The following is a 27,658-nucleotide window of genomic DNA, read 5'->3' as shown; positions in this document are numbered from 1 at the left end:
TCTGTCCTTCCTGGGCAGGGTGACCTCAGACTCCAAGCTTTTGGCCACTAAGCTCACGGCCTCTCTGTGCCATGGGAGTGTTTGGGGATGAGCCCATCAAGTTAGGGCGTCCCTGTGCAGTGCCATTGAACTTGAGACCTAGCGATGCTTAAGACAGTACTGATCACTACTGTATGATTCCGTTCCTGTGAAATGTCCAGAATATGCAAATCCATAGAGACAGAAAGCAGACTGGTGGTTGCCAGGGGCTGGGGGACTGCTAGCTAAGGGGTGTGGGGTTTCCTTTGAGGGTGATGAGAATGTTCTAAAATTGATGTGATGACATTTTGCACAGCTCTGTGATTATACTAAAACCCATTGAATTGTCTTCAGACAAGCAGTGTATACAGTATGTGAATTCTGTCTCAGTATAGCTGTTAAAAAGCAGAAAGAGGGAACCAGGCAGCATGTGGGATTCGGGAACAGCAAAGAGTAAGCGGGAACAGCCTGTGCCAGGACCCAGGCTGCTGAGCTGGGGGTGGGAGCTGGGAGCGCAGGGCCAGGGGAACCAGCAAGGAGGCAAAGGGCACTGTCAGCAGAGATAGAAGGGGCCCCTTCAAGAGCAGCGTGGGGGACAGAGTCACCAGGGCAGTGAAGGAGAGCGACACCCAGTGACACCCAGAGGCCTGCACGCTTGTCATCCGGCGGCCGGCCAGGGCTCAGCTTTCTGAAGTGGCCACCATGCAGACAGCCGGGTGGGAGGCGAGCCCACTAATGGGGTCGCCCTCCACAGATCGGATGACACGTGGCAAATAGATGGCTGCCTCGGCCCAGGCACCAATTACAGCCCAGACGGCAGATATATTGACTGCTCAGTCACTTGCAGCTTTCTCCCTGGGAATGCAACCCACTAATTAAATAGATGCTCCCAACCGCTCCCCAAACCCTCGCTGGAGATCAGATGTCATGGGGCCAGAACCTGGGCTTTGGCATCTGAGACGCGGGCAGGCAGCTGGCAGGCAGAGTGGAGTGTCTGCCGCACTGATCCAGCTGATGTGCAGTTTCGTTTCTTGTCCCTCTGCAGAGAGCCTTCAACGCCCTGTGTCACAGCACCCACTTGTACGGCCGGAGGCTGGTGCTGGAGTGGGCCGACTCCGAGGTGACCCTGCAGGCCCTGCGGCGGAAGACGGCTGCGCACTTTCACGGTAGGAGTGGAACGGTCTTCTGGGCTGACTCACGGGCCCCCTGGGGAACACAAGAGGTGGGTGGGGCATCTGAGAGAACTGCCCTCGACTCAGCAGGCTATGGGCACAAGGGCTGCCAAGGACCTCCTGCTGGGCATCCTCCCGCAGCCCCTCCAGACCTGCTCTTCACCTTTCTGGGCACTCCCTGCCAGAAGGCTGGCCTGTGTGGAAGCATCTGGGTTCTGTGCCCTTTTGGGTTGCAGTCGGGTTGGGTCACTGGGGGCCTTGGCAGGAAGAGACAGAGGTCAGAGTGTTTATCCCTCCCTGCCTGCCAGGTTGCCAGGTCACAGCTCGTGGCTTCTGGCTCTGTCCTCACAGTGCTCTGTGTTCAGATTCCAGTGTCTGGCAGGGCAGGGATGCTCACGGCCTTCCTGGTGACCAGCCCTGGGGACCACACTCTTGCTGATCACTTTCCTCCATGACCCCGTCCACTTTCTGCCAGAGGGCTGATGCCCTCAGGTCTCACTCACCTCTTACCCACCTTGGTGGTGTCATGTGGCCTCAGTGACTATTCAGGTGGTGGCCTGAAAATACTGAGCGCCCGCTGTGCCCTCATGCACCCACATGACAGTAACCAAGTAGGGCCCTAGGCTCAGGTGGAAGAGGCTGGGACACATTCGTCATCAGGTGGGCTAGAGAGGCTTCACTGCAGAGGTGACATCTGTACCCAACAAAGGGCTGCCTAAGCAGGAGGCCAGGGGCAGGGGAGACCCCAAGGTTGGAGCAAGCTCAGTACGTGTGAGAAACAGGGAGGCTGGCGTGGCTGGAGGTGAGGGGAGGAGAGAGGGAGCAGATGAGGTCGGCAGGGCCTCGTCTTCTCCAAGAGGTTGTGTTGAGTCAGGTAAGGAGAGGTTGAGACAGCCCCAAGAATCGCTCCACCCTGGGCACATGGAAGGTATGGCAGGTGCCCCTTGCTGTCGGGTACACACCCTCCAAACTTGGGATATCAAGGGGTACTTGACCTTGATCTCCATTTCCACACCTCCGTCTCCCATCACAGAAGTGCTTTCACTGTGGCCTGGGCCCAGCAGCAAAAGGGTAGCTGCTGGCTTTCCACCCACTTTGGATCCCGCTTACTTGGCGATGGGTAACCCAGCTGGGGAGCTTCTCTGCCTTTTGCATGCCCAGAAAAGCCAGGCTCCATGATGGGGAACAGTCCTGTCTGTGGTGCCACCCGTGGTACTCTGAGGTCTTCCTGGCACGCCACCGCATTCCTCCCCACCTCATTGTCGCCTGGGTCCCAGATCTCAGGTGCTTTCCTGGATGGAGCCACCATTGTGCCCTCATCCATCCCTTCTCTTTGGGGAAGCTCAGGGCCTCGGGTGTCACCTGGGCACAGACTGGGGGTGTTTGCTGCCAGCATCCCCCAACCCCACTTCTCTGTGTAGACATGGAACCTGGAGCCAGGAGTGATTATTCCCTCGCCTGACCGGTGCAGCTCTGTTGCCAAACTAGGCAGCACGTTGGGAACAGTTTCTCTTACGGTGATGGGAGCCATCCAGTGGGGCCACTGGTCTTGCTTAGGGCGAAATGACTGGGCTTCTGAGAAGCAGCGTCTCAGCAATGCAGCAGGACTGCATCCCCCACAAGTGGACTTGGAACTCCAGAGATAGCGGGAAGCCCCTTGATTCTAGCCCAGCTGCCACACGCTTCAGAACACTGCCTCCTGCCCATGCCTGTGGTCCTCCCAGACTCCTCCTTCCTCCCACCGCACCTCCCACAGAGTTCATTGTTCCCCAGACTCCAGACAGGATTCTGTGCCTTTGCACATGCTGTTCCCTCTGCTTAGAATGCCTTGCCCCTCACCTTTTCTTTTTTTTTAACCTGATAAATGCCTTCAAAACCCAGATAGAATGACACCTCCTCCAGGAAGCCTTCCCTGTTCCCTCCCCCTCCACGGGTATCAGTAATTTCTCCATCCTCTACTCTCATCTTCCGTCGCCGTGCCTTCTTGCCATGTTGTAACTTATTTCTTTACGGTTTGTTATCCTCTCTGGACCCATGCCTCCCCCACATGGGGGCTGTGTCATGCTCATCTCTCTTAGGGAGCAGTTCTTCCCTGGGTCCTCCATGCCCAGCACAGTACCTGGCACATGCCAGGCTCCCAGTCTCAGACTGGGGAATATTTGAGCTGAGGCAAATGTGGAACCAGAGAAATGAAGGCTAAATACACAGTTGCAAGCTCACAACTCAATAAGACCCCAAATCCTGATGTGCAGAAAGAAAGCCTGTCCTTATTGACAACCATTGACAAGCCCAAATGCGCCCATCGGCAAATGTTTGTGTAAGGGACTCTTCCCGGAGCAGAGACGGGGGGCCCACCTCCCCCGCCACCCCCATCCCCCACCCCCGGAGGCCAGCCGAGGAGTGCAGGCTCAGCGGTTCTGCCCTGCCTTAGAGAGAAGCCCCCTTCAATAAATTGAGTTCCAAAGACAGCACTATTGCCTCGCCACAGTGGAAAGACTTGGCTGGCAGCATTTCTCTGGGATTGACTGTCTCCACAGCCACTTACCAGCCAGGCCAAGGCCGAGACAGGGGCAGATAGAATGATAACAATAACAAAGACAGTTCTTCATTTGCCTACATCTTCCCATTCACTCACTAGCAGCTCTATGAGATGGGCACTATTAGCCCCATTTCACAGATGAAAGAACTGAGGCCTGCCAAGCACTGCAGTAATTTATGACGACTAGTGTTTATTAAGCACTTACTGTGCATCAGGGGGCTGTCCTCACACCGGCATCATCTCAGTGCTCACAGCAACTGTAGCAGCTGTAGGCAGTGCTGTGTCTACTCAGCGAGGAAGTGGCAGAGCTCAGATTTGATCTCCAGACCGGCTCTAGAGCCTCCCACCCCACCCACCGGCCCCAACTATGTTATACTAGCAAACATCACTCAAGAAAAAACTCCTGGCCGGGCGCAGTGGCTCAGGCCTGTAATCCCAGCACTTTGTGAGGCCGAGGTGGGTGGATCACTTGAGGTCAGGAATTTGAGACCAGCCTGGCCAACATGGTGAAACCCCGTCTGTACTAAAAATACAAAAAAATAGCCAGGCTTGGTGGCCCATGCCTATAGTCCCAGCTACTTGGGAGGCTAAGGCAAGAGAATCACTTGAACCCAGGAGGCGGAGGTTGCAGTAAGCCAAGATCATACCACTGCACTCCAGCCTGTGTGACAGAGCGAGACTCCATCTCAAAAAAAAAAAAAAAAAGAAAAGAAAAAGAGAAAGTCCCAGGCCCTCATTAAACCTGGGGTGTGTGAGCATTTACTGACTGCATGACTTTGGCCCTTCTGACTCATCCAGACCATGAACCCAAGATCTGCAGTGTTCCTTCAGAAACTGAGAGAATGAATAACAATCATAATGACGAACACTGCTGGCCCTTCAGAATTGGCACAGCATGTGCTCATAGAAGGCCCTGTCATGTGCATGTTTCGTTGTTCCCATTGTACAGATGAGGAAGCCGATATGCATAGGTGAAGTAAGGCCTCTCAGGGCGGGCTTGTGTGTCAGAGCCATGTGTTTCCACCCCTCTGAGTCCCTCTGAAGGAGCACTGCCCTCCCAGGTTCTGGAAGGGGACATCTGTTCTGGGCTTCCCGAGTATGTCAAAGATGAGCACGAAGGGACCCTTCCCCAGTGCCATGGGAGATGGGCCGAGGCCCCAGAGGGAACAGAATTCGCACAGGAGCCTCATAGAAAGACCCTGTCATGCAGTGGCAGCTTACGGGGGTATAGGCAGTGCCAGCGGAGCAACAGGATGCTGGGGCTCCCAGAGAGGAGCAGCGTCAGAGCTCTTAACCACCCCAGGGGCTGAAAGGGCAGGGGAAGGAAGTGATGTTCCTGGGGTCCAGTGAGGACAGGAGCCTAGGAGCAGCTACCAGTGGGCACTGCAGTGTGGAGGGACACAGCCCCTGCCAGAGGACAGCAGCAAAGCTGGAAGAAGGGGCTGGGGACAGAACAGCTGCAGCTCTCTTCTCCTGCGGCCCTCTGCTCTCCGGCCACGGCCTCCCATCAGGCCATCCCACCTGTCGGCCACAGGCCCAAATTGTCCCTGTGACACATTCAGTAGGGTTCAGCCTTCCGGGGATGGAGCAGGACAGAGGATGGATGTGGAGGGACCAGACAGAGAATGTCCAGCATGTATGGTGACCTACGTACATGTCAGGGCATGTTGCCAGGGGTAGGGGTTGTGTTTTCCTGGGGACAAGAGCAGCCCTGAGAAACAGTGCCTGGGTTGGAGAGGATGCTGATATGGTCCTGGATGTGACCCATCCATAGGAATCAGGGCCAAGCACAGCAGAGTATCAGACCTCCCTGCTGGCCTCACCTGTGTGGACCAGGAAGAGGGGGCAAGAAGGTGGCCTAAGTTTGGAGCCAAAGAGTCTGAATTCCTCATTGCATTTTTCAGCAGTATTTTCCAAAGAAACATGATAATCCCTCGAAAACAAAAGAACACACTCTGTAGAATACAGCAAGATGTCAGATGGGGATTGTTTTTTAACTAAGAATCCGTGGAACTTTGTCTTCCAGTATGGCTGGCCTCGGAGGGACTGGGAACGCCTGGTAATTGTATTACCTGGTCCCAGTATGGCTGGCCTCAGAGGGACTGGGAACACCTGGTAATTAATTGTGTTTGTGTCTGGCAAGAGGATCTTTTGTTTTCATCAGATTTTCTAGGAGGTCATGGGCCCCAAAAGGTTTAGGAACCACCAGCTTAGGAAAAAGAGCATCAACTTTGGAGTCAGCAAGACCCAGATTCTGCATTCTGGCTGTATGTCCCAGGACAAGACCCGGATCCCGCATTCTGGCTGTGTGTCCCATGGCAAGACCCAGATTCTGCATTCTGGCTGTTGCCCTGGGGCAAGTCGCTCCGCCCCGTGGGCTTCTGTTTTCTCATTTGAAAGATGTTGTTAACAGGGGTACCCCTTCTGGAATTGATTTGACAGTGATCAGGGAAGTAACAAAAGCCATAGTAGCAACTTTCCTTACTGGGGACCAGGAACTCTTCTAAATCCCTTGCAGTGAGGGGTCTCATGTCATTCACACACCACCCCTATGAGTGAGATGCTGTTCATCTCCCCATTCTACAGATGAGGGAACTGAGGCACACAGATATGAAGCACCTTGCCCAAGGTCACACAAGTAGTGAATGGTTGAACTTGGACAATACTCAGGTTTACCTCTCTATCCGTCCTTCCCTGGGAGTGTGACACTGGATTGGGAAAGTGAGGTGATGCCTGGAGTGTGTCCAGCACAGAGCAGGCGTGCTAGAGATGTCAGTCTCTCTCACCCACTGAGGCACCCTTTGTCCGGTTGATGTCTCTGGGACACAGGAGGTGCCCACAGCAGCCTCAAATGTTCAGAATAGGCCTGCTGGCCTCCTGCCCTCCTGGCCAGACCATTCTCCCCACCCTGTGCCCTTTTCCCATGGAGAAAAATACTCAGTTCATTTGTGTCAAAATCTGCATTGTTCAGAGTTCCCAGGGCCCTGGCAAGACCCTAAGGGCAGGTGGTGTCCGTGCCCAATTCCCTCCCCTGGCTCTGGCCTCGGCCCTGAACTCTGCCAGGAAGGCACTCAGATCTCAGGTGGAGGCTGCCGAGCTCTGAGGCCACAACAAAGAGCTCCCTGCAGAATGTGGGCCACAGAATGAAAGGCAGGCATCTTAACCATTCAGCAGGGCCTGGCAGGAAGATGCCAGTGACACCGTAGCCTGTGAGCCGCACTCAGGGACAGTGGGAAGTGGCCAGAGCAGATAGAGTGGAGCTTTGGCACCAGCCGAAGCCCTTGATGTGGTCGGTGCCCCACCAGCGTAAATTACCCTAGAGTGCCCCTGCCCCTGGGCTCAGCTTCCCAGCTCCCAGGACTGGCCTCATCTCCCCTGGGTCCCTGAGGCACCTAGGTTATAGTAGAACGTTCAACTTGTAGTTCAAGCTAAATAATACCAATTATTATTATCATTACTGTAACTAGCAATCTTCATGTGTCAAGCCTTACTTGGCGGCCAGGTACTATCTGCAAGCTTTCATGGGTACGAGTCTTGCAGAATCCTGGGAGGTACATACGGGTCCTCAGATAACATCATTTTATCATAATTAATAAGAAAAAAAATGGCTTCCCATCCAGGGCCACTGTCTGTGTGCAATTTGCGTGTTCTCCCTGTGGTGTTTGTGTGTTCACCCTGTGGAGTTTGCATGCTCTCCCCATGTTGTTTGCATGTTCTCCCCATGGAGTGTGTGTGTGTGCTCCCCATGGAGTTTGTGTGCTCACCCCGTGGAGTTTGTGTGCTCACCCCGTGGAGTTTGCGTGCTCACCCCGTGGAGTTTGTGTGTTCTCCCCATGGAGTTTGTGTGCTCACCCCATGGAGTTTGTGTGTTCTCCCCATGGAGTTTGCGTGCTCGCCCCATGGAGTTTGTGTGTTCTCCCCATGGAGTTTCCGTGCTTGCCCCATGGAGTTTGTGTGTTCTCCTAATGGAGTTTCCGTGCTTGCCCCACGGAGTTTGTGTGTTCTCCCCATGGAGTTTGCGTGCTCACCCCATGGAGTTTGTGTGTTCTCCCCATGGAGTTTGTGTGCTCATCCTGTGGAGTTTGCCTGCTCTGCCCATGGAGTTTGCGTGCTCACCCAGTGGAGTTTGCGTGTTCACCCAGTGGAGTTTGTGTGTTCGCCCCATGTGGGTTTTCTCCAGGTCCTCTGGTTTCCTCCCACATCCCAAAGCCATGCACGCTAGGTGAATTGGCACGTCTCAGTGGTCCCAGAGTGAGTGAGTGCAGTTATGTGTGTGATCGGTGCCCTACCCGGGGTGGGTTCCCTCCCAGTGTCCTGAGCTGCCAGGAGAGGCTCTGGCCACCTGCAGCCCTGAACTGGAATCGTTGGGTAAATCATTATCTTCCTTGTTTTTACTAATCTGTCTTAAAGGTATATATAGCTCACATTTATGTCAGTGTTTAATATTTGGACGTTTTGGTGTCTTTATTCAGAAGTTTGGTGATGTTTTTGTTACTAGAAATACATTTAGTGTGTGTAGGAGTTTAGCTCTTGTTTACATCCATTAGCCTGTGGTAACATTGAGTTTGTTATACATCTTTTCACTAAAAGTTGCGAGATTTCCTAGAACCTATGAACCTGTCAATTTACTGTACTGTCGCAATCCTGTTTTAGAGATGAGAAAACTAAGGCACAGAGAGGGCAAGTAACTTGCCCAAGGGCACCCAGCTACTGACCACAGAGCCAGGATTCAAACCTGTGTTTTCCACCATCTTGCTATACCGACTCTTTGTATCAGCTGATCTGAGCGGCTGCCCCTTGCATTTTACCTGAATGTGTCCTCATACCCGTTCTGTGACCTCAGGCAAGTTGCTCTGCCTCAGCTCTGTCATTGGTACGATGGGGCCACAGCGCCCACCTCGTTAGGGAAACGGTGGGGCTCCAAGGGGAGGATGCCTATAAAGGAGATGGCGCACAGCTCCTGGCGCATCACGTGCAGTCAACAAATAGGATTGGCGAGGGGCCTCATTGTCCTTTGGGGCACTCACTCTTCCTTTTCTGAGTTGCCAAAAACACTCCCACTTTCTTTGCATTCCAGTCAGGCCAGGCTAAGGGAGGATGCTCTCTGGGCAAAGGACCAAGTCACAGAGACGAGCCCTGATGTTTATAAGCCTGGGCAGTAGCGTGTGTCTGTGTGTGTGTTTCTGTGTATGTGTAGTAAGTAGGATGGGTATGCCTGACACATAAGCATTGCTTGGGATGTGTGTGTGTGTGTGTGTGTGTGTGTGTGTGTGTGTGTGTGTGTGTATGTAGGGGAATAGGTATGCCTGACACATAAGCATTGCTTGGGACCTGTGTGTTTGGGGGTGGGGTAAGGAGGAGGACAGGTATGCCTGACACATAAGCATTGCTTGGGATAGGATGTTTACATCTGGCCACAGATGCCACCTGTTCTCCCTTGTCTCCAGGGCATAGCACAGAGCCTGGCACTTAGTAGGAGCTTATTAGTGCCCAGGTGCCATGAAGAGAAGGAGGAGGACTCGCTGCTCAAGCAGCAACCATAATGTCCTGCCTTCCAAGGCAGTTACAAGAACTCATTATGCTCCGCGACCAGGCTCAAGCTCTCTGCTTATCCAGGTTCCTTACTGGCAGCCAAAAGAAGCTTGTTGTAAACCCCCAGCCCCTCCCCAGCAAGCGGAAGCCTTCATTTTGTCCATTGTCCCTGTATAATGGCAGGGCATTATATTTTTCCTTGCAAGTTGATGCTTGCAAAACACCTGTCAAATTGAACAGCGAAGGACAGGGCTTTGAAAGTCATTGTAAAAGTTGGCCTGAGTAGGCAAAGACCTTGACAGAAGACAGAGATGCTTTCAAAAGGGAATAGCAAGACAGACATTTTCCACCAAACCGCCCTCCCCGTCTCCCCTGTCCTCTTCCTGCCCCTGCCCACTGCCCCACGCCTCCCTCCGTTCCTTGCTGGCCAAGAATCAGGTTTCTCATCTCCAGCACAGCAGCCCCGTGGTAGGTGAAGTGCTATTCTTCACTGCCTTGCATGTGGGAGTTTGAAAAGAGAGAGCAAGGAGGGAAGAAAGAGGAAAGTCCGCCGCTGGCTGTGTCCTTTTCTTCCCAAGCGTGTTACAAACCAGCAGGGTCACGGCATCGAGAAGCTTTCAGGGCCGCGGCAGGCCACAGTACCTGCAAGCGCAGCCGAGAGAATATAATGGTATGGAAGAAATCCGTGCGCAGAACCCTCTGTTTTATAGCACTCACAGCCAGGGAGGCCAGGCAAACAGGCTTTTATTTGGCCGGGAGCGTGGCTCTGCTTCCCGTGTTGTCTTATTCCAGCTGGGGAGGACTGATGGGCTGTGGTTAGCGTCTCAACCTTTCACCTCCAGAGCTGGGAGCGCAGACATGACCAGCATGGCAAGTGGCTGGCAGTGGCGCCTTCCCCCACCTGCCCAAGCCAGGCTGGGCTGGGGCGGGAGATCTATGAGCAGAGCGCCCGGAGAAGCGTTCTTCTGGCACAGACGGGTGGCTGTCCCCATGGGTCGCCGGCCACTAGCAAACAGTCACCCTCCCAGCCTCACGGGGGGCAGGGAAGGAGCCTGCTTGCTAGATCCCTGGTCCCAGCAGCCCCCACTGACCCCGGCCTCCACTGCCTCCCAGCCAGAGTGTCAAAGATGCAGCTTTTCCCCCACACCCCTCCTTCTCGTGATTCCCTTGTCATGCCCCTCCCCTGGTCCTCCTCGACTACCACAACCTGCCATCAGGTGCTCACGTGTGCAATTAAGATCCTTCTCCGTGTGACACTTTATCCTTTGAGGGGGTCCAAGGCCCTTTGCCCACCCTGCCTGGACCCCACATCTAACACAGAGAGGAGGCACTCAGTGACCATTTGTGGGGTGAAAAAAAATGAACATACATAAGAACCTAATCATCAGAATGATGATTAGAATTTAATTGAGCATCTAATAGGTGCTGGACACTGTGTGAGCGTTAACTCGGTTCATCTTCACAGTTCACCCCACAAGGAAGGAAGCCGGGGCTCAGAAAAGCTGGCTAATGTGCTCCAGGCCCCACACTTAGCCAGGTGTGCAGTTGGCACTGGAGCCCTGTGTGGTCGAAGCCAGATATTCCTAACTGGGCGCTTCGAAGCACTGCTGGTCTGAAAAGGCAATCACATAAGTTCTTATAAAGATCGAGTCAGAGGAAAAGGAAAGAAAGAGGGCAAGAAAGCTTTGTCATGGACCTACCATGTGCAGAGAGTGATACCGGCTGGTTTTACATAACTCGGTCTCATTTCAGGCTCACAGCTCCCTGAAGAACAGCATTGCTCCCATTTTACTGAAGCACAAACCCAGGGCAGTCTAGTGCCCAGCCTGAAGGCATACAGGTCTGGACACTACAGAAGTGTAGTTAATGTCTATACCTGGGTGTTCCATCGTACCCTATATCCTCAGCACCTCCTAAATCCCAAATTGCCCTCTCTTTATTGGATCTGGGCTCCTGATTCAGGTACAGCAGCAGTTGCAAACCACAGCCTACAGTCTATTTTTATAAATAAAGTTGTATTGGAACACAGGCATGCCCATTTGTTCATATATCATCTAGGGCTACTTTCTTCCACTGCAAGGACAAAGCTGAGTGGTTGTGACAGAGACCCTATGGCCCACCAAGGCTAAAGTATTTACTTTCTGGCTCTTCAAAGAAAGGTCTTGCAGCCCCTAGGCCTTATGAAGTGGCTGCCCTTATTTTATCCAAAAGCCAGGGGTGGCTAGTTCCTCCCACGGTGACTCCCCTCTTTCTCAGAGCGTATAACTCTAGAGGCATCATAACTGCACCCCCAGTGCCCTGCAACTGGAGTCCTGTGCTTAGATCTCCAGCTTCCCTGGATAGGAGGCCCCATTCATTCATTCAACAGTTCTTCACTGATGACCTTATTATCAAGCCGTGCTCTAGGCACTGAGGGCAAAGCAGTGTACAAAAGAGAAAGTCCTCCCTCATGGAGCTGATATTTGAGTGAGAGAGACAAATGATTGCCCCCCTCCCCTGCCCCACCAAAAAAAATAAATAGCAACAAAGTTCTAATGATACCAAGTCCTGTGGTGGAAATTAGAAAGGGTAACATATGGTTGGATGCAGTGGCTCACACCTGTAATCCCAGTGCTTTGAGATGCCAAGGCAGGAGGATCACTTGAGCCTAGGAGTTTGAGACCAGCCTGAGCCACATAGTGAGACCCCGTCTCTAAAAAAAACTTTAAATTAGCCAGGCATGGTGGCGCACACCTGTAGTCGCAGCTACTTGGGAGGCTGAGGTGGGAGGATCGCTTGAGCCCAGGAGTTCGAGGCTGCAGCAAGCCATGATTACGCCACTGCACTCCAGCCTGGGCAACAGAGCAAGACCCTGTCTCTTTAAAAAAAGAAAAGAAAAGAAAGGATAGCATAATGAGCTCTTCAGGACCAGAGAGGGAAAAGAGAGATTCCAAATATGGTGGTTGGGAAGTCTTTCTGCCAAGTCAGCATTTCTGTGTGATTCAAAGGGACCAACCATCCAAAAATCTGGGGAGAACCATCCCAGGTAGCAGAAGCCACAGGTGCCAAGGTCCTGGTCAGAGTGTGTTCAAAGCAGGCAGAGAAGCCAGCAGGGCTTCCTCCTGGGGCCTTGTCTGGCCTGGCAGGAAGCCCAGCTTGTATTCGAGGTGCAGTGGGAAGCTCCCAGAAGATTTGAGGAGAAGAGTCTCAAGACCCGATTCACACTGTCAGACCTCATCCCCTGCATTGTAGAGGGGCAAGAATGGAGGGCAGAGGTCCCATCCAGGCCAACAAGGGCCAGGGAGCAGAGGCTGTGGAGGTGGGGAAGCAGGTGGATTGAGCATTTTGCGTAGAGCCAGCCAGACTTGCTTCTGGAAGGCAGAAAAATCAAAACTGGTGCATAGGTTTTTGCTCCAAGCCACTCACAGGATGGTGGTGCTGCGTGGTGAGCAGAGGCCCAGGAAGCTGGGAAGAACAGGTGGCTGGGCAGGGGTGTTCTGAACATGTTGAAGTTGAGACACCTATTAGGACTCCCCTCGATGTCAGGCAGATAGATCTATGAGTTGGGAGCTCAGGGGCGAAGTCTGGGCTGAGATATAAATTTGGAAGTCATCAGCAGACAGATGATATTTAAAGCCTGCAGGAGTTCACCCCCCTCCCCACTTCCATAACTTAATCATTCACAGGACCGTACATTTTCAAAAGACTGGAGACCGAGAGAGCCCGTTATCCCCACGTCAACCCTTGCAAATAGGCCGCCTTGATCTTGCCCATGAAAACATAATCATCGGGCTTTAAAACTCACAGTCAGGAAAGTTCAAGCAAGGATGTGAAGCCACAGAATTTATTATTCAAAATATCCCTTGGTGGTGGTTCCTTCCATCCACCTGGAGACAGAGGTTTTCTGTAAGCTTCCCATTTTCATTCCTTCACCTGGGTCCTTCTCGTTTTCTCCTGGAGACCTGACTGTGGCAGCCCTTCCTCCAGAGGTGTTGAAGGCCTAAGCAGGAGGCGGGCAAAGAGGGAGACTGTCCCAGATTGCCATAGCGGGTCCTGACAGGAAAGGCCGAGACTGAGTGGGGCGTGGGGATATGCGGGTGATTTATCCCTGACCTCTTTGAAATGATCACTTTTCAGCCAAAAGTGGTGGCTCATGCCTGTAATCCCAGCACTTTGGGAGGCCAAGGTGGGTGGATCACTTGAGCCCAGGAGTTCAAGACCAGCCTGGCCAACACGGTGAAGCCCTGTCTCTTCTAAAAATACAAAAATTAGCCAGGCGTGGTGGCGTGCGCCCATAATCCCAGCTACTCAGGAGGCTGAGGCAGGAGAATCACTTGAACCTGGGAGACAGAAGTTGCAGTGAGCCGAGATTACACCACTGCACTCCAGCCTGGGCAACAGAGTGAGACTTAGTCTCAAAAAAAAAAAGAAAAAAGAAATGATCACTTTTTATGTTCAGGGTGGTGTGTTTTAACCTATCTCCAGCTCCTGGTCACATTGGGAAGTGGTTCCAGGAGAGGTTGAGGTTGCCTGGGAAACCCACTCTTTCTCACACCCCTGGCTACCTCAGCTGCTGGAGGCTGAATCCAGAGGAGGAAAATCAAGGAGAGGGAATTCTTTTGGTCAAAGCAGTTCCCAAGTGTGTGCCCAAGTGGTGCACATGGCTGGCCATGCAGGGAGCCACGATCAGAGAGCAAAATCCTTCTCCCTGCAGCGGTGCATGGAGGCTGGGGGGCCTGGAGGCCAGCTGGAGCAGGTATCGCCCAGTCACCCCCTCCTACTTCCTTCCACTCCCCACGCCTGAGCCTCGCTTGGCAGTGTTTTGGAAATAATTCCAAGTGCTTCGGCAATATCCCGCACACTCTCTTCCCCTTCCCCCGGGAGCGGCTGTCCGTGTGGGGAAGGTACTTGCTCCCAATCCAGCTAAATTGTTATTGACTTGTGTTCTCTGCGTTCCGCAAACATTTCACTCAGCCGTCGCCAGCAAGGCCAGGAATCCCTGCTAGGGCTAACGGGGAAGCCAGCTGTGCCGGGCCATTTCTCGTGCTCTTCCTCATCGATCACGGAATTAAACTGACAGAAGGAGAATTTCAGAGTGACTTGGGAGGGGCAGGGGCTGGACCGGGATTGGACAACGGTTTGGGGACTTGGGGACCACAGTGCTAGAAACAGGGACAGGAGGAGGGTAGGCTTCCCTCCAGGGTTGTAGCTGGTGGTAGGGGGTGGCCAGTTTTATTTCTGAACTGTAGGCTGGCCCAGCCCGGAGAAACCCAAGGAAAACACACAGACAAGGTTTTTATTACTGCTTCATGACCACAAGTGAAACTAGTGGCGTTTGGTAGACAGAGAGGAGAGAGAGAAAAGAGCAGAGACCACACTGGCAAGTTGTCGGCTGAAATTAGATCTTTATTTTGCGTACCAGATATGAAAACAATAGTTTTGAATGAATCATCACTATTTTCCTATTGGAAGATTTGACCTGAAAATCAAGATTCTGACCTCTTCTGAAAAATCAGATTTGGCCAGCCTGGTTCCACATTCCCACAGGGTACCAGGCCCAAGGAATGGCTGCACGTTTATATGAAGGCTGGATTTCCCCTTCCCCACAATGCGTAGCCCTCCCTGTAGTCTCCCCCGACCCCCTGGACTGTTTGATGCCATCATATCTATCGACCCTCAAGCCTTTGCACTTACACAGCCTGGTACAGACACCACTATACCTTGGCCCTATGAGATGTTACCAGCTGCTCCCTTTCAGCCTCTGCTTTCCAACCCAGGGCCTATGCCAAAAGAAAAGAGATCAGTAACTAATGTGGACCAAACCCTAAGACTTGGGAGATTCCTCCAGACCTGAGGCAGAGGAGTAGGAGATGCCTTCCCACCTTTCCTGGTTCTTTTTCCCTTTTCCCTCTGCAGTGAGTCACCTTCACCAGGACACTCCCCTTGCTTCCCAGCCCGCACAGGTCTCCCAGTATCTGTAACTAATACAAACACGTGGGACCAAGTCTAGAAGCCCCCAGACATAGCTCACACCCACAGCCCTAGCTCAGGATAACTCCATGGGTATCCCGGCTGCAGCACCTTCACCGGCCCCTGTGTATGGGGTTGTGCATGGCTAGTCATAGAATTCTGCACACACACAAGACACCCAGAGCACAGAGGGAAGTTACTCCACCCACCGACCCAGAATCCAGCCACTCAGGGAGCCCAAGTCCTCAGCACCAAGATTAATAACATCCGTCATCATAGCAGTCATAATATCCCCTGCCCACCCCAGGCCATTTGCATCAGAACCTCTGGAGGTAGGATCCAGGCATCAGTGGGTTCCTAGCTGATTCCGTCAGACAGCTGGATTGAGAACCAGTGGCCTTGGAAAAGGAAATTGCTGCTACATGGCCCGGGTCTGTTCATGCTTTTCCTGTTGAGACCTCCCCCTCCTAGGGAGGCTGGGCTAGTGTCCCCCGCTGCAGGGCAGGCTTTGCTGTGCTGTGCCAGCAAGGCTGGAGCCAACCCTATCTGATCAGCTCAAGGTCCTGCTTGGAAAGTGTGGCCACTTGACTCTTCAGAGCCCTAGTGGGGCTGCTTCCTCATCTGAAAAGTGGGACAATGATGTTACCCAGCTGGTGGAATTTATGTAGGAAAGTCCAGAGCCAGCCTGCTGCTTAGAGCCAGCAGGCGCCTGAGGAGTGGTCCCTGTGGCTCACCCCTCAGCCTTATCTTAGGCAGCTGGATTTCCCCTTTGCTGGGCACTGCCTGTCCTCTGGGGTGGCCTTACAGGACCCTTTGATTGTTAGCTTTCATGTTTGCCTGGCACCTCAACGGGCCAGGCCCTGGGCTAAGTGCTCTCCTCTTTATCTCATCAAATCCCCTGTGGTGGGTGCTACTACTGTGTCCTGTCTACAGAAGAGTAACTTTGGTAACTCAGAGAAGGGTGGGACCACCAAGTGGCAGCAATCAGGTCCCACCTCGTCCTGTCCACCCTGAGCCCCAGTGTGGCCCCTGTGGCTGGTGGTTTAGTTTATCCTGTGGAGTTTTGTTCACTGCCATAACGCCAGCATCATTCCTGGCACATAGAATATGCTGGGTCATGCTTGCTAAGAGTGACTGAAGGCAGGAACCCTTACGGTCCCCATGAGATAAGCAGAGCAGGCACCGTCCCCATTTAACAGGTGGGAGCACTGAGGTAAGGAGCTTAGCAGCTCCTGGGAGCCCCACAGTGGCAGAGGCCAGTCTGCGGCCCAGGCTCCTGCCCACCTGCTCTGCACAAGGACTCTCTCAGATCATACCTAGTTCTTAGAAGGACTCGCTGTGTTTAAAAAAGGCACAACTGGCTGGACGTAGTGGCTCACGTCTATAATTCCAGCACATTAGGAGGCCAAGGCGGGTGGATCACTTGAGCTCATGCCCAACATGGTGAAATCTCATTTCTACTAAAAATACAAAAATTAGTTGGGCCTGGTGGTGCACACGTGTAATCCCAGCTACTTGGGAGGCTGAGGCACAAGAATCGCTCGAACCCGGAAAGCAGAGGTTGCAGTTGAGCCGAGATCGCTCCACTGCACTCACCTGGGCAACAGTGTGAGATTCTATTTAAAAAAAAAAAAAAAAAAAAAAAAAAAAAGGCACAGCCCTAAAACAGCCTCCTGTATCAATAAAGGGACATTGGCTTGGTCTTAGGAGCCAGGCCAATCTCCTGAAGAGTACCCTTTATTCTGTGCGTACCCAATGTGTGCCTGCTGTACACAGAGCCCTGAGATGCAGACCCATCTGGGTAGGAGAGCTCTGCCCGTGGGGCCTGCAAGATCTGAAGCCAGGGAGGACAGGGAGAGACCCAGGCAGAGGCACCAGCAGCTGAGGGTGGGGGTCTGGCTCACCCAGCCTTCCAGAGCAGTCAGCCTCCCAAGCCAGGCCAGCCCCCGGGTGCCCAGCCCCCTGCAGTACCCGCACCGTGGCACCTTCATACTCCCCAAGGGTGGGAGCTACAGGTGGCTGGTGTCCCCCAGCAGTCTAGCACTGCACACCACTGAGTCTGAAGATTGTGGTGCCTCATTCTGGCCTCCACACTCTGCCCCAACCTTCTTCCTCCCCTCGCCCACCTGTGCCTCTGCCCCCAGCCCTTCACCCCGGCCTCTTGGAACCAGTTCTGTCTCCGACTTAGCAGAGTTTGTCGAAGCCTTGCCTATCCTCTGTCTCGGGAAGTAGCAACTCAGGAGCCTCCAGGAACAGGTAGAAAAGCCCCCACAGGTGAGGCTTCCTGTCTCCAGGGGCAGCTAGTGCACAGCGTCGTCAGTTACCTGTAGGCAGGGAGGGGACAGGTCTGCCACACTCACAGGTTAGCCACTCAGGTTCAAGAGAAACTAGAGGTGCAGATTCTCATGTAGCATCTCCCTGTTTTTGAACATTAGTCACTGATTTCTGTATTCATGGCAAATCATGTCAGCGAATCCAGACGCTCTTCTGTGGGCCCACAGTGGGAGGCCCTGCTCCATCCCATTGGTCCATTGGTCACTTTTTTTTTTTTTTTTTTTGAGACAGAGTCGAGAGCTGCTATTGCTATCCTCGTGTTACAGAGGAGGGGAGCAGCCCACCCTCATGCTCTCAGTACAGATTCCATCAACAGCAGTGAGAATGACCAGCCTGTATTGACAGCTTGCCGTGTGCTAGGCACTATTGTGAAGGCCTTACATACAGATATTCATTCTTTTAATACCCTTACACACCCTAGGCGTGTAAATTTCATCACCATTCAGTAGCTGCAGAAACTGAGAGCAGCCCAGAGAGGTGAAGTAACTTACCCGAGGTTACCCAGCCAGGACAGCAGGGTTTGATCCTGGCAGCTCACCCACCCAGCACCCTGCATCTAGCACCCTCCACCCTGCACCTCAGGCCTCTCCGCTCAGAATCCAGCCCTGGGCTTCCTGGCCCAGTGCTTTTCCCCTCCCCGAGCTGTTCACTGCTGCCTCTTCCCAGGGTTCCTTTCAGAACTCCCTTCTCCCCTTATCAGCCACGCTCTTCTCCCCCGGCTTGCCTTTCCTCAACGTCTGCTCCCGGAACAAAACCCCAAGAAGTGCTTTCTCATGTCCTCCCCCCACCGCCCTTTCTCCCTGCCTGCGCCTTTCTCCCTGCCTGCCTGTGCCTCCCATGCAGGGCCGACAGCGCCAGCCAGGGAAGGGAGAGACACAGGCTGGCATTCTGTCAAGGAATTAATTGAAAAATAAAATCATTAGGTGGGAACTCCAGAAATGCAAAAACAGTGGTTGGAGGTTGGGGGGGAGGGGGGCAGGACTGGGGGGTTGTCGGGGGACGGCTGAGCTTTTTGTCAAGTTAATTTCTCGGGTATTGATGTTTGGTGACATTCACTTGTTGTTTATCTTCGGGTGCAGCTGTAATACTGAAAGAAAATGCACAGCTTGTTTCGTTTATTTATTTTACACCTTTCTCCGGTTCTGCATTATGTTTGTCTGGTGAAAACCCACTGAGGCTTTTGAAGTCGGGGAAGTGGGATTTCAGCAGCTGTTCCCTGCAAACAGGGTGCTCCTCAAGGAAGCAGCGCCAGCGGGAGGTGCAGGGTGTCATTTGGTGGGAACTCAGGGCCTGACGTGACCTCCAGGGGGCAGTTGGGGGCCCAGCCTGAACCCTGGCAGATATGCCAGGCCCAGGAGCACGGAGGCTGGCTTATGATACATGAGTACATAGTTGGCAGGTAAAGGAATGAGATATTTTGGTTCATCAAGGCCACAAAGCCAGGGTCTGTGTAAGAGCCCCCGCCCCGTGAGCGCTCACTGCCCCAATGACCAAGAGAGACACGAAGTCAACACCTTTCCTATCAATAATAGTAACACAGATGTTAGTCTCAGCGCCATCGACTGAGCCCTAACCAGGGGGTGGGCATTGCCCTTTTTACTCATTTCAGCCTCACCACAACCCCTAGTATTTCCATTTTACAGGTTAGAAATTGAGGCACAACTATCTGGTTCTTTCTCCATCTCCCCCTGCCAGACCAGAAAGCCTTAGGTGGGGCCGAGCCAGGCTTGTTCCCCACCATGCCCGACCCAGAGCAGGTGCTGCAGGTGTCTCCATCATGTGAGGGGATGAGAGCAGGAATGAAGGCTCTGAACAACTGCTCTTGGCCTCATCTCACCTGCTGTTTGTCTTTCAGCAACCTACACTACTTGACCCTCAATTTTCCCTGTCATTCACTCCCTCAGTCTGTCAGCACACATTTATTGAGCATCTACTATGTGCCAGGCACAGTTCTGGGCATTGGGAATGGAACAGTGGACAAAACAGGCAGAAACCCCTGCCCTCCTAGAGCGGACCTTCCAGCCAGGAAGACAGATAATAAAGTGGAAACATGACACGCAGTGAGACTGGGAGACATGCTGTGGGGGAAGTGGACAGGAAAGGGATTAGGAAGTATACATCAGGGCACTCTGGAAGACTTGGGATTTTAAATAAGGAGGGAAGCTTCACTGAAAAGGTAAGGCCCCTGAGTGGCTCTGCGGAGGAAGAGCATTCCAGACCAAGGGAACAGCAGGCGCAAGGCCCTGAGGTGGGAGTGCTGGAAGCCAGGAGCCAGCAAGGGGCCCGAGTGCCTGAGCAGAGTGGGAGGGAAGCAAAGAGGTGGCAGGGCCTGCTCAGTGGCCCTGGCAGCCGACGTGACAGTTTTAGCTTTTCCCCAGGTGACATGGTGCCCCTGGAGGCTTGAGCAAAGGAACGGCATGCCGTGATGGAGGATTTAACAAGCTCCCTCTGGCTGCCGTTGGAGACCAGACTCCTGGGAGCGGGGGCAGAGGAAGCCAGAGGCGATGGTAGCGCGGCCCAGGCATGCAGGAGCATGGGGAAGAAGCGCCCCAAGTCCAGGTCTATCTTAAAGGTTGAGCCGACACAATAGATGGGGCTAGAACTCGCTCCTCGCCAGTCCCTCCAAGTTGTCAGGATGTGGGAGAGAAGAAAAAATCCCATGCCGCCACCGCTGGCCATCCCTTAGACCCCAGGCCAGGCCTGGCCCAGGAAGGCAGGGACCCTGCCCCAGGAGTGAGCTGCCATCCCCAACTCATGTTAGCAGGTGGGAGGGGTGCCAGTGATCACCTGCAGGCCCTGTTTTGTTGCGTTCTATTTTCCAGCTCCTATTACCTGCCCACAAATTCAATTTCCAGAGGCCATTGTGCACCTCCAGGGCTGGCGATTATAAGGAAACCAGGAGTGTCTAGGAGAGCGCAAGGAAGGAGAGGAAGCCGGAGTCTGAGCCCCAGGCCGCCAGCCCACCCTGTCCGCCTCTCCCTTTTCATGATTAACAATGATGGGTACAGCTGCCAGGCCTTGAGGCTCCCAGGTGGCAGGCAGGTGGGCACCTCCCGCACCTTCTGCACGCTCGCCATGGGGCAGGCTCTGCTGTCTCTCTCTCACTCACCCTTGCTCCGTCCGCCCATTCCCCTTTCTGGGATATTTCACTAGCACTTGCTAGGTGCCAGGCGGTGTGCTAAGGCCAGGGACACAGCAGTGAGTGAGACAACATCCCACACAAAGAAAGGCCTGCAGCAGTGTGGGTAATAAAAAGTGCCAGGGGGTAGGGTGGCATTGGAGCTCAGGGGTAGAGGGAGAGGGAGATCTGGGTGCTGCCGGTGCAAAGGTCTTGAGCAGGGGGAGGTGGGCCAGCTCCAGTGACGCCTCCAGAGGAACTTGGGGCTTTCTTAGGGAGTGGTGGATCTGACGCGCATGTTTTAGAGGGATCCCTTGGTGGGAGGGAGGTCTCTAGTGAGGGGCTAAGAGGTACTTGGATTGGGGTGCAGCCGTGGAGATGATGAGAAACGGAATCAGTGTTTGAATTGATTTAGGAGGGATGAGATTGAAGAAACAGGCTCAGAGAGGTGAAATCGCTCACCCAGGAACACGCAGAGGGAAACCAAGTCTTCATCTCTGGGCCAAGCACTGTGCTGGCCCTGGGGAGGTCTCAGCAGAAAAGGCTAGGCTGCTGCTGTGAGCTCCAGGGAGCTCACAGCCTGCGGATAAATGGAGGTAAAAGGCCTCAGGGTGATTTATTTGGGGAGGTGTTTGAGCCATGGAAAGGGAGGAGATTTGGACAGCCTCTTTACACTGCCTCTGTACAAATCAAGCCTTATCTGCGAGCAAGGCTGCCCATTGACAAGTGGTTAGACTAGCAGAGGGACTGACAGAGGAAGCCAGCCTGGATTCCAGCCTCCCCCAGCTTCGCTCTTTTCCCGGAGGGCCAAGGGGCCCCACATGTCCTCTCCTGCCACCATTGATCCCCTTGGAGTTCTCTGCCTAGAACCCAAGACTTTCATAAAAAGCAGAAAGACTGTGGGCTTAGGTGTGACTGGGGTTTGGATCCTGGCTCCACCACTTCCTAGCTGGGTGACTTCAGACCTGCCTGTCCGTGCCTCAGTTCCATCTCCTGCAAGAGGCAGCATACCACCTGCCTGTGGGGTTACTGACAGGAGTGGAGCCATGACTCATGATGGTGCCTAATTAGGAGGTGCTTGTGGGGCTGAGCCCACCCTGCCCTTTCCTACCTCCATGCTTTTCTTCATGACCCTGAATCCCCTCTCCTCACAGAAAACTCCTCTGCATTCTTCAAAGCCCAAGTCAAATAGTCCTCCTCTTCAAAGCCACCTCTAATTGTCAGTCCCTCCATGCCTCCTCTGGAATCCTTGAGCTTTGCATCTGTTCTATTCACCCACCACTTATTGAGCACCTGCTGTATGCCAGCCATGTACTACACCATTAGCCTGGCCTCTAAGAAAACAGAAACAGCTTCTACTTGTCTCCCCAGCCATTGCCCACTGCTTGGCTCAGCCTCTCTGAAGGGTTTCAGCTTCCTCCAAGCCAAGCTCTGACCTGCTGTGAGGAAGCAGCACAGGAGACCCTCTCCCTCTTTTTTCTGGAGGGAATCCTTTCCCCTGCGGGTGGAAGATGGGGAGGGGATGGCCAGGGAAGCAGGAGAGTTTCTGGGGGTGCGAGGGAGGCAGCCCCGCCATGGTGATGCTGAGACTAACCCTAGTGTTTCTCTCCCCTACTCCTTGTCTTTCTTTATTGCCCCATCCTCTCTCCCCCCCCGTTGTATCTTCTCTCCCTCCGCTCTCCCCCCACTTCCCTCTCTCGCATTCTCTCGCTTCTTTTCTGTCTCCCCGCACCCGTGTTCTGCTCATCTCTCCCCTCTCCCTCCTTCCTCTGTCATTTCTCTGTTCCTGCCTCCCAACCCTCTCGGCTGTTCTTTTCTCCTCTCTTGCCATCTGGGCTCCCACAGAGCCCCCGAAGAAAAAGCGGTCTGTGGTGTTGGACGAGATCCTGGAGCAGCTGGAAGGCAGTGACAGCGACAGCGAGGAGCAGACCCTTCAGCTGTGAGCTGGCACCGAGAGGGTGCGTGGCTCCGGGGCCCTGGGGACCGGGACAGCCGCTCCAGCTTCTGCACTGCCCACCATGTGGGCTGGGGGGCGGGGCAGGGAGCGGCAGGCGGCCCCACCCTGCACTGGTCCAAGGTCGGAGGGGACAGGGGATGAAGAAGGCCTCAGGCCACTGCCTGGCAGCCCAGGCATCCTGGGTTTCACCAGTGACGCGTTCTAGCAGACACTGACAGCACACCCGCTCTGTAGCAGACACGGAAGAGTGCAACACAGGGAGTGAGAACCCCTGCTCCCCCTGTCCCCACCCCAGGAGAGTAAGGGGACGGTGGCCAGCTCTCTGGCATCAGGCTGCCTGGACGTGAAACCCTGAAGCTGGGAGACCCTGGCCCAGTTTCCTTATCTCCTTGGGCCCAGCCTTCCCCTTGCTAGCTAGTTCTTACCTCATAAGGTTTGAGAGAGAAATAAATGCAGTAATGCATGAAGAGTGCCGGGCATGGTGCTGAGCCCTGTTCCTGCTCTCCCTCCAGGGCTGCTGAGCTAGAATTCCCACCTATGTCTTTCCAAGGGACTGTTCACGGCTTGGGACTTGGTCTCTGTCCTGCCCCATCCTCATCACTTGGGACCACAAGCCCTGGTTCAGTCACCCAGGGAAGCCTCCCAGCGGCTCATGAAGCATCGAGCTCCAAGCCCAGATGCCAAGCTCCCTGTCTGAGCTGAATGATGTCACTCATGGTGGCCGCATTCTGCTCATGGGCCCAGAGCCCTGTGAAATGCATCAAGGTCCTCTCCGCTGGCCAACAGCATCCCCAGGCTTCTCTGGGGCGCCTGTGTTCACATTTTCTCCAGCCTGAGACGCAGCCTCCTGCCTGGAAGGACCTGTGCCAGCACCAGCCAGAGGGCAAGATGGAGAGGGCAGAGCAAGAACTGCACTGCATCTCACTGTGGTCTGAATCCAGACATCGCCATTCCCGAGGTGCGACCTCAGACTAATGATGTCCTGTCTGAGCCTCCGTTTTTCTCTCTAGGAAATGGGGGTGATAATTGTGCCTACCTCAGATAGACAGTGCCAGAATTAAGTGAGTCAAGCCAAGTAAAGCCCAGAGAAGATTCTCATCAGCACTTTTGTTTGCTTCTTCATTTAGAATCACTGGGTGGGGCTCCAAGTGAGAGTTCGGGAATCTTCAGACTCTGTGCATAAAAGACGGTCTGTGCATTTTGGTGGGGATGAGGTTCCAGTCTTCATCCAGTTTTTGGAGTGGCCCAGAGCCCAGGCAAAGCCACACAGAGCTGGCAGCCTGCACGACCAAGCGTGCGCCTCGTGTCCTCTAGGGCAGGCACCCCCTTAGCCATGCAAGCTTATCCCTGAGAATTCGTGGAAACAAAAGACACAGAATGGCTCGTTCCCCAGGCCTTTAATTTTAATTTTTTTAGAGACAATGTGCAGTGACATGATCATAGCTCACTGCAGCCTCAAGTGGTCCTCCCACCTTAGCCTCCCAAAGCTCTGGGATTACAGGTGTGAGCCATCACGCCCAGCCACACTCTCCAGCTTTTATAGTGGGGTGGCTCACAGAGTCACATCGACCACAGCCTTCTGGATGTGGGGGCTGAACAGTGTCTCTGTTAAACCACACCCAGGCCAACCCTCAGGTGACCAGGGTCCCAAGTTGCCATGGGTCGTGTGGAATGACAGGGCTGGAGACCTACCCCATGCCTTCCCACTGCTCGAATCTGTGAGCTGGATCGTGTCCTGTTCGGTGGCACATGGCTCTTTCTAGCTGAACCTTCTGGTCTATACAATTTGTACTCACATTTCCATACCACCAGAGCCAGCAGGGATGACTGGCTGGTCACCAAAACTCAGGTGTAGACCCACGGGCCTGGTGCAGAGGCAGGCATCTTTTGGCACTGACTTAACTGGCCCAGAGGATGCTTGTAGAACCTCCCGCCAGAGCAAGATTCAGCATCGTCTAGGGCTTGGTGCGGGATGAGCAAACATGGGCTCTGTATTCGGACCCGCCCGGGCTCCCTAACAGTCCACCACTCTCCAGCCTCGTGAGCCTGGGCAAGTGACGTAACCTGCTGAGTCCTCAGTCTCCTCATCTTTAAAATGGGGTCATGCAAGTAGCGTCTCCGTCACAAAAGCGTTATCAGGCCCAGGCAGCTGCAGGCCCCTGCCAGAGCTCACACAGTGGAATGATGGGAATCAGGGCTGTCCGACCCTTCCTGCGTCACTGCCTTCCCTGTGGCCAAAACAAAAAGCCAGTGAGCTGGGGAAGGTTCAGGAACTACAGGAGAATGAAAGGTAGCAACAGGAGGGAGAGCTTCCAGCCACTTGCCAGGCCTGGCCTGGAATTGGCAGTGGGGAGTGAGGCAGCCTGGAGACCATATACTGAGCCTGGCACCTGCGCCCCTGCCCTGGGCACGTGCTGTTTGGAAGGGGCAGGTCTGTAAGCACACAGGAGTAGTGGAGTCCACTCCCACAGAGATCTCGGGGTGCCCCTTCATGCCGCGCCCACCAGACTGCACCCTCATCTCCTCTCTTCCGGTTCAGCTGTCCTCGTGCAGCCAATGTGGCCTGACTGATCTGTGAGCTGGATTGTGTCAGTCTGCAGCTTCAAACCCTCTAGGGCCTCCCCGACGCGTGCAAAGTCGAGTCCCGCTGCTCACCCCAGCACCGAGGCCCCACCTCACCTGACCCTGCACTCGCTGTCCCGGTCTTCCTCCCTGCAGGCTCCCACCCCAGGGCCCTGGCGCTGCCTCTTCCCGCTGCCTGGGATGCCCTTCCCTCACATTCTTCCTGTATGGCGCCTTTTTGTTTTCCTTTGAGATCTTAAATCACGCTTGTCCAACCCAAGCTTGGGCTTTGAATGCGGCCCAACACAAATTTGTAAACTTCCTTAAAACATGAGATTTTTTTGCAATTTTTTTTTTTTAGTTCATCAGTTATCACTAGATCACTAGTGTTACTGTATTTTATGTGTGGCCCAAGACAGTTCTTCCAGGGTGACCCAGGGAAGCCAAAAGTTTGGACGCCCCGGTTTAACTTCCGCTTCCTCACTGAGGGAGACAGCCCTCTGATCAGTTCGTCTGCAGTAACCACACCCAGCCCCAACCCCCTATCCCCCATCCCCTGTCCCTCTCAGTCACAGCACTCAGTACAGGGGACAACCTGGAGTGTGAGCAAGATCTCAGTGACCCAGAGCCTTTTACCCCCTCAAAAATAACTTTTAAACAGGAACTAGGAAAGCAATTAAGATTTTTGTTACGATCATCATCATTGTTCTAGAATGCAGTAAAGTACAGCCAGGTAGCCACAAAGCGGAGCTCGGGAAAGTCGTTTGCCTGGCGCAGAGGAGGGGCTTCATCTCTTCTTCCTTTGGAGAAGAGGGACTGGTGGAAGCATCTTACGAGAAATTCCTCCATCCAGCGTGTGGGGGTTGAACTGGGAGACTCTAAGCCTTTGGGCCAAGGCAGCAAGGGACTGATGGTCACTGCTGTCACTGGGAGGGGACACGGGAGCTTTCTGAAAGGTGGCTTCAGTTGTTTTTGAAGCAATGATGGGACGTTGGTAGACCCAGACACCCAGAAGATCTGGGAGAGAAACTCCAGAAATAACCCACAGAGGTGGCACTGAGGAGGGAGCACTCCTCCAGGGCGGTGAGCCCCCTGACCCGGCTCAGGACTGCTGCAGGGGGCAGGAAACTGCCTCAGCCACATCTCAGGGGGCTGTGACCCTTCCCTGCCGATATGGTCACCAGAGAGTCAGGAAAGAGAACCATGACAGGCTGGACCAGAGCACATGCCTAGGAAAGGAGAGGTGACACCAAGAGGCCAGAGGGGCCAAAGGGACACAGGGAGGTGGGAGGTCAGTAGGACACATGCCTCAGAAAAGCCAGAGGCACACATCTGGATGAGGCCTGTGACCCGGTGTTCAGAGTGTGGCTCAGTTAACTGGGAGGAATGGGGACAGGCTGTTTCCAGAGTGGAGGGCTGGCTGGAACCGCATCTGCTGTCCTCACGTCCCGTCTCCCACCCGCTGGGGGTCTCAGGGGCCTGGCCCCTTGAGCTGTGTCTCTGAAGCTCCCTTGTCAAGAGGTTTGTATTCAGTTTGGCCAGCAGTGGGCACTAGCGGGCGCCTGGAAGGCTGGTAGAAGAGAAACTCCAGGCATTCCGACCTCTCCCTCTGTCCCCCGTGGCATCTCCACCAAGGGTCCACCCCTGGATGGATGAGGAGGGCCCTGGCATCTCTACTATAGGATGCACACAGTCAGACTGCAGGAGGGAGATGGGTGGTCAGACAGGTCCTGGAGAACAGACAGGGGTGAGGGACAGTGGGGCCTGGAGGAGGGACAGGAGTGAGGGACAGTGGGGACGGGAGGAGGAAAGCGGAATGCACAGGCCCTGACTCCAAAGGCCTGCGTTAGAATCTCTAGGCTCTCAGTGTCTCCAGGCCTTGCGTTCCATGTCTTTCAAATGGGTCCAGGAATTCCTGCCTCATTGGATTGGTTAAGACAGAAACAGAAGGTCCTGAGTGGAAAGTAGTTAGCAGACTGTGTCATGCCTAGTGAGTACTTAGTAATGGTAGTTGCCATCATTATTGTGAACATAACTTCAAAACAAGGCAAGCTTGTGGGGCTGCACCCAGCAGATGTCAGGCCAGCTGGGCCCACGTCCAGAGGCTGGGGTGGGACAGGGACTCACAGGGCACTGCGCCATGTTGGGGAGGAGCCTATGATCCAGGAAGGAGCCTGTAGGAGGTGCCCCCCTGCCCACTGGCCCCAGTAGGCAAACCAGCACATTGTGTACCTGGCTATTCCTGCACAGAACCAAAGTTCAAGCCCAAATGGGCCAATGACTGTGGGGAAACAGGTGAGCACCCCCCCAGGAGCAGCTGACTGTTTGTTGCTGCGTCTGTGTGTCTGTTCCTAACCCTTTCTTTTTTTTTTTTTTTTTGAGACAAAGTCTCGCTCTGTTCCCCAGGCTAGAGTGCAGTGGCGTGATCTGGGCTCACCTCCCTGGTTCAAGCGATTCTCCTGCCTCAGCCTCCCAAG

General features: G+C 54.0%; 1 protein-coding gene across 1 annotated transcript in view; it reads left to right on the top strand.

Annotated features, from left to right (window-relative positions):
* RBM19 (RNA binding motif protein 19) overlaps positions 1-23,720 on the top strand; it is a 142,445-nt gene extending 118,725 nt beyond the window's left edge. Inside the window, exons 23-25 of the mRNA XM_055236336.2 lie at positions 1,064-1,184; positions 22,508-22,620; positions 23,132-23,720. Coding sequence (XP_055092311.1) covers positions 1,064-1,184; positions 22,508-22,605 — 219 coding nt within the window. The 3' untranslated portion in view covers positions 22,606-22,620; positions 23,132-23,720. The remainder of the gene's footprint in view (positions 1-1,063; positions 1,185-22,507; positions 22,621-23,131) is intronic.
* Positions 23,721-27,658: the final 3,938 nt, after the last annotated feature.

The sequence above is a fragment of the Symphalangus syndactylus genome, chromosome 13 (assembly GCF_028878055.3).
Source record: "Symphalangus syndactylus isolate Jambi chromosome 13, NHGRI_mSymSyn1-v2.1_pri, whole genome shotgun sequence".
Taxonomy (NCBI): domain Eukaryota; kingdom Metazoa; phylum Chordata; class Mammalia; order Primates; family Hylobatidae; genus Symphalangus; species Symphalangus syndactylus.
The sequence above is the reverse complement of the archived record's forward strand: the minus strand, read 5'-3'. Positions and strand labels throughout refer to the sequence as shown.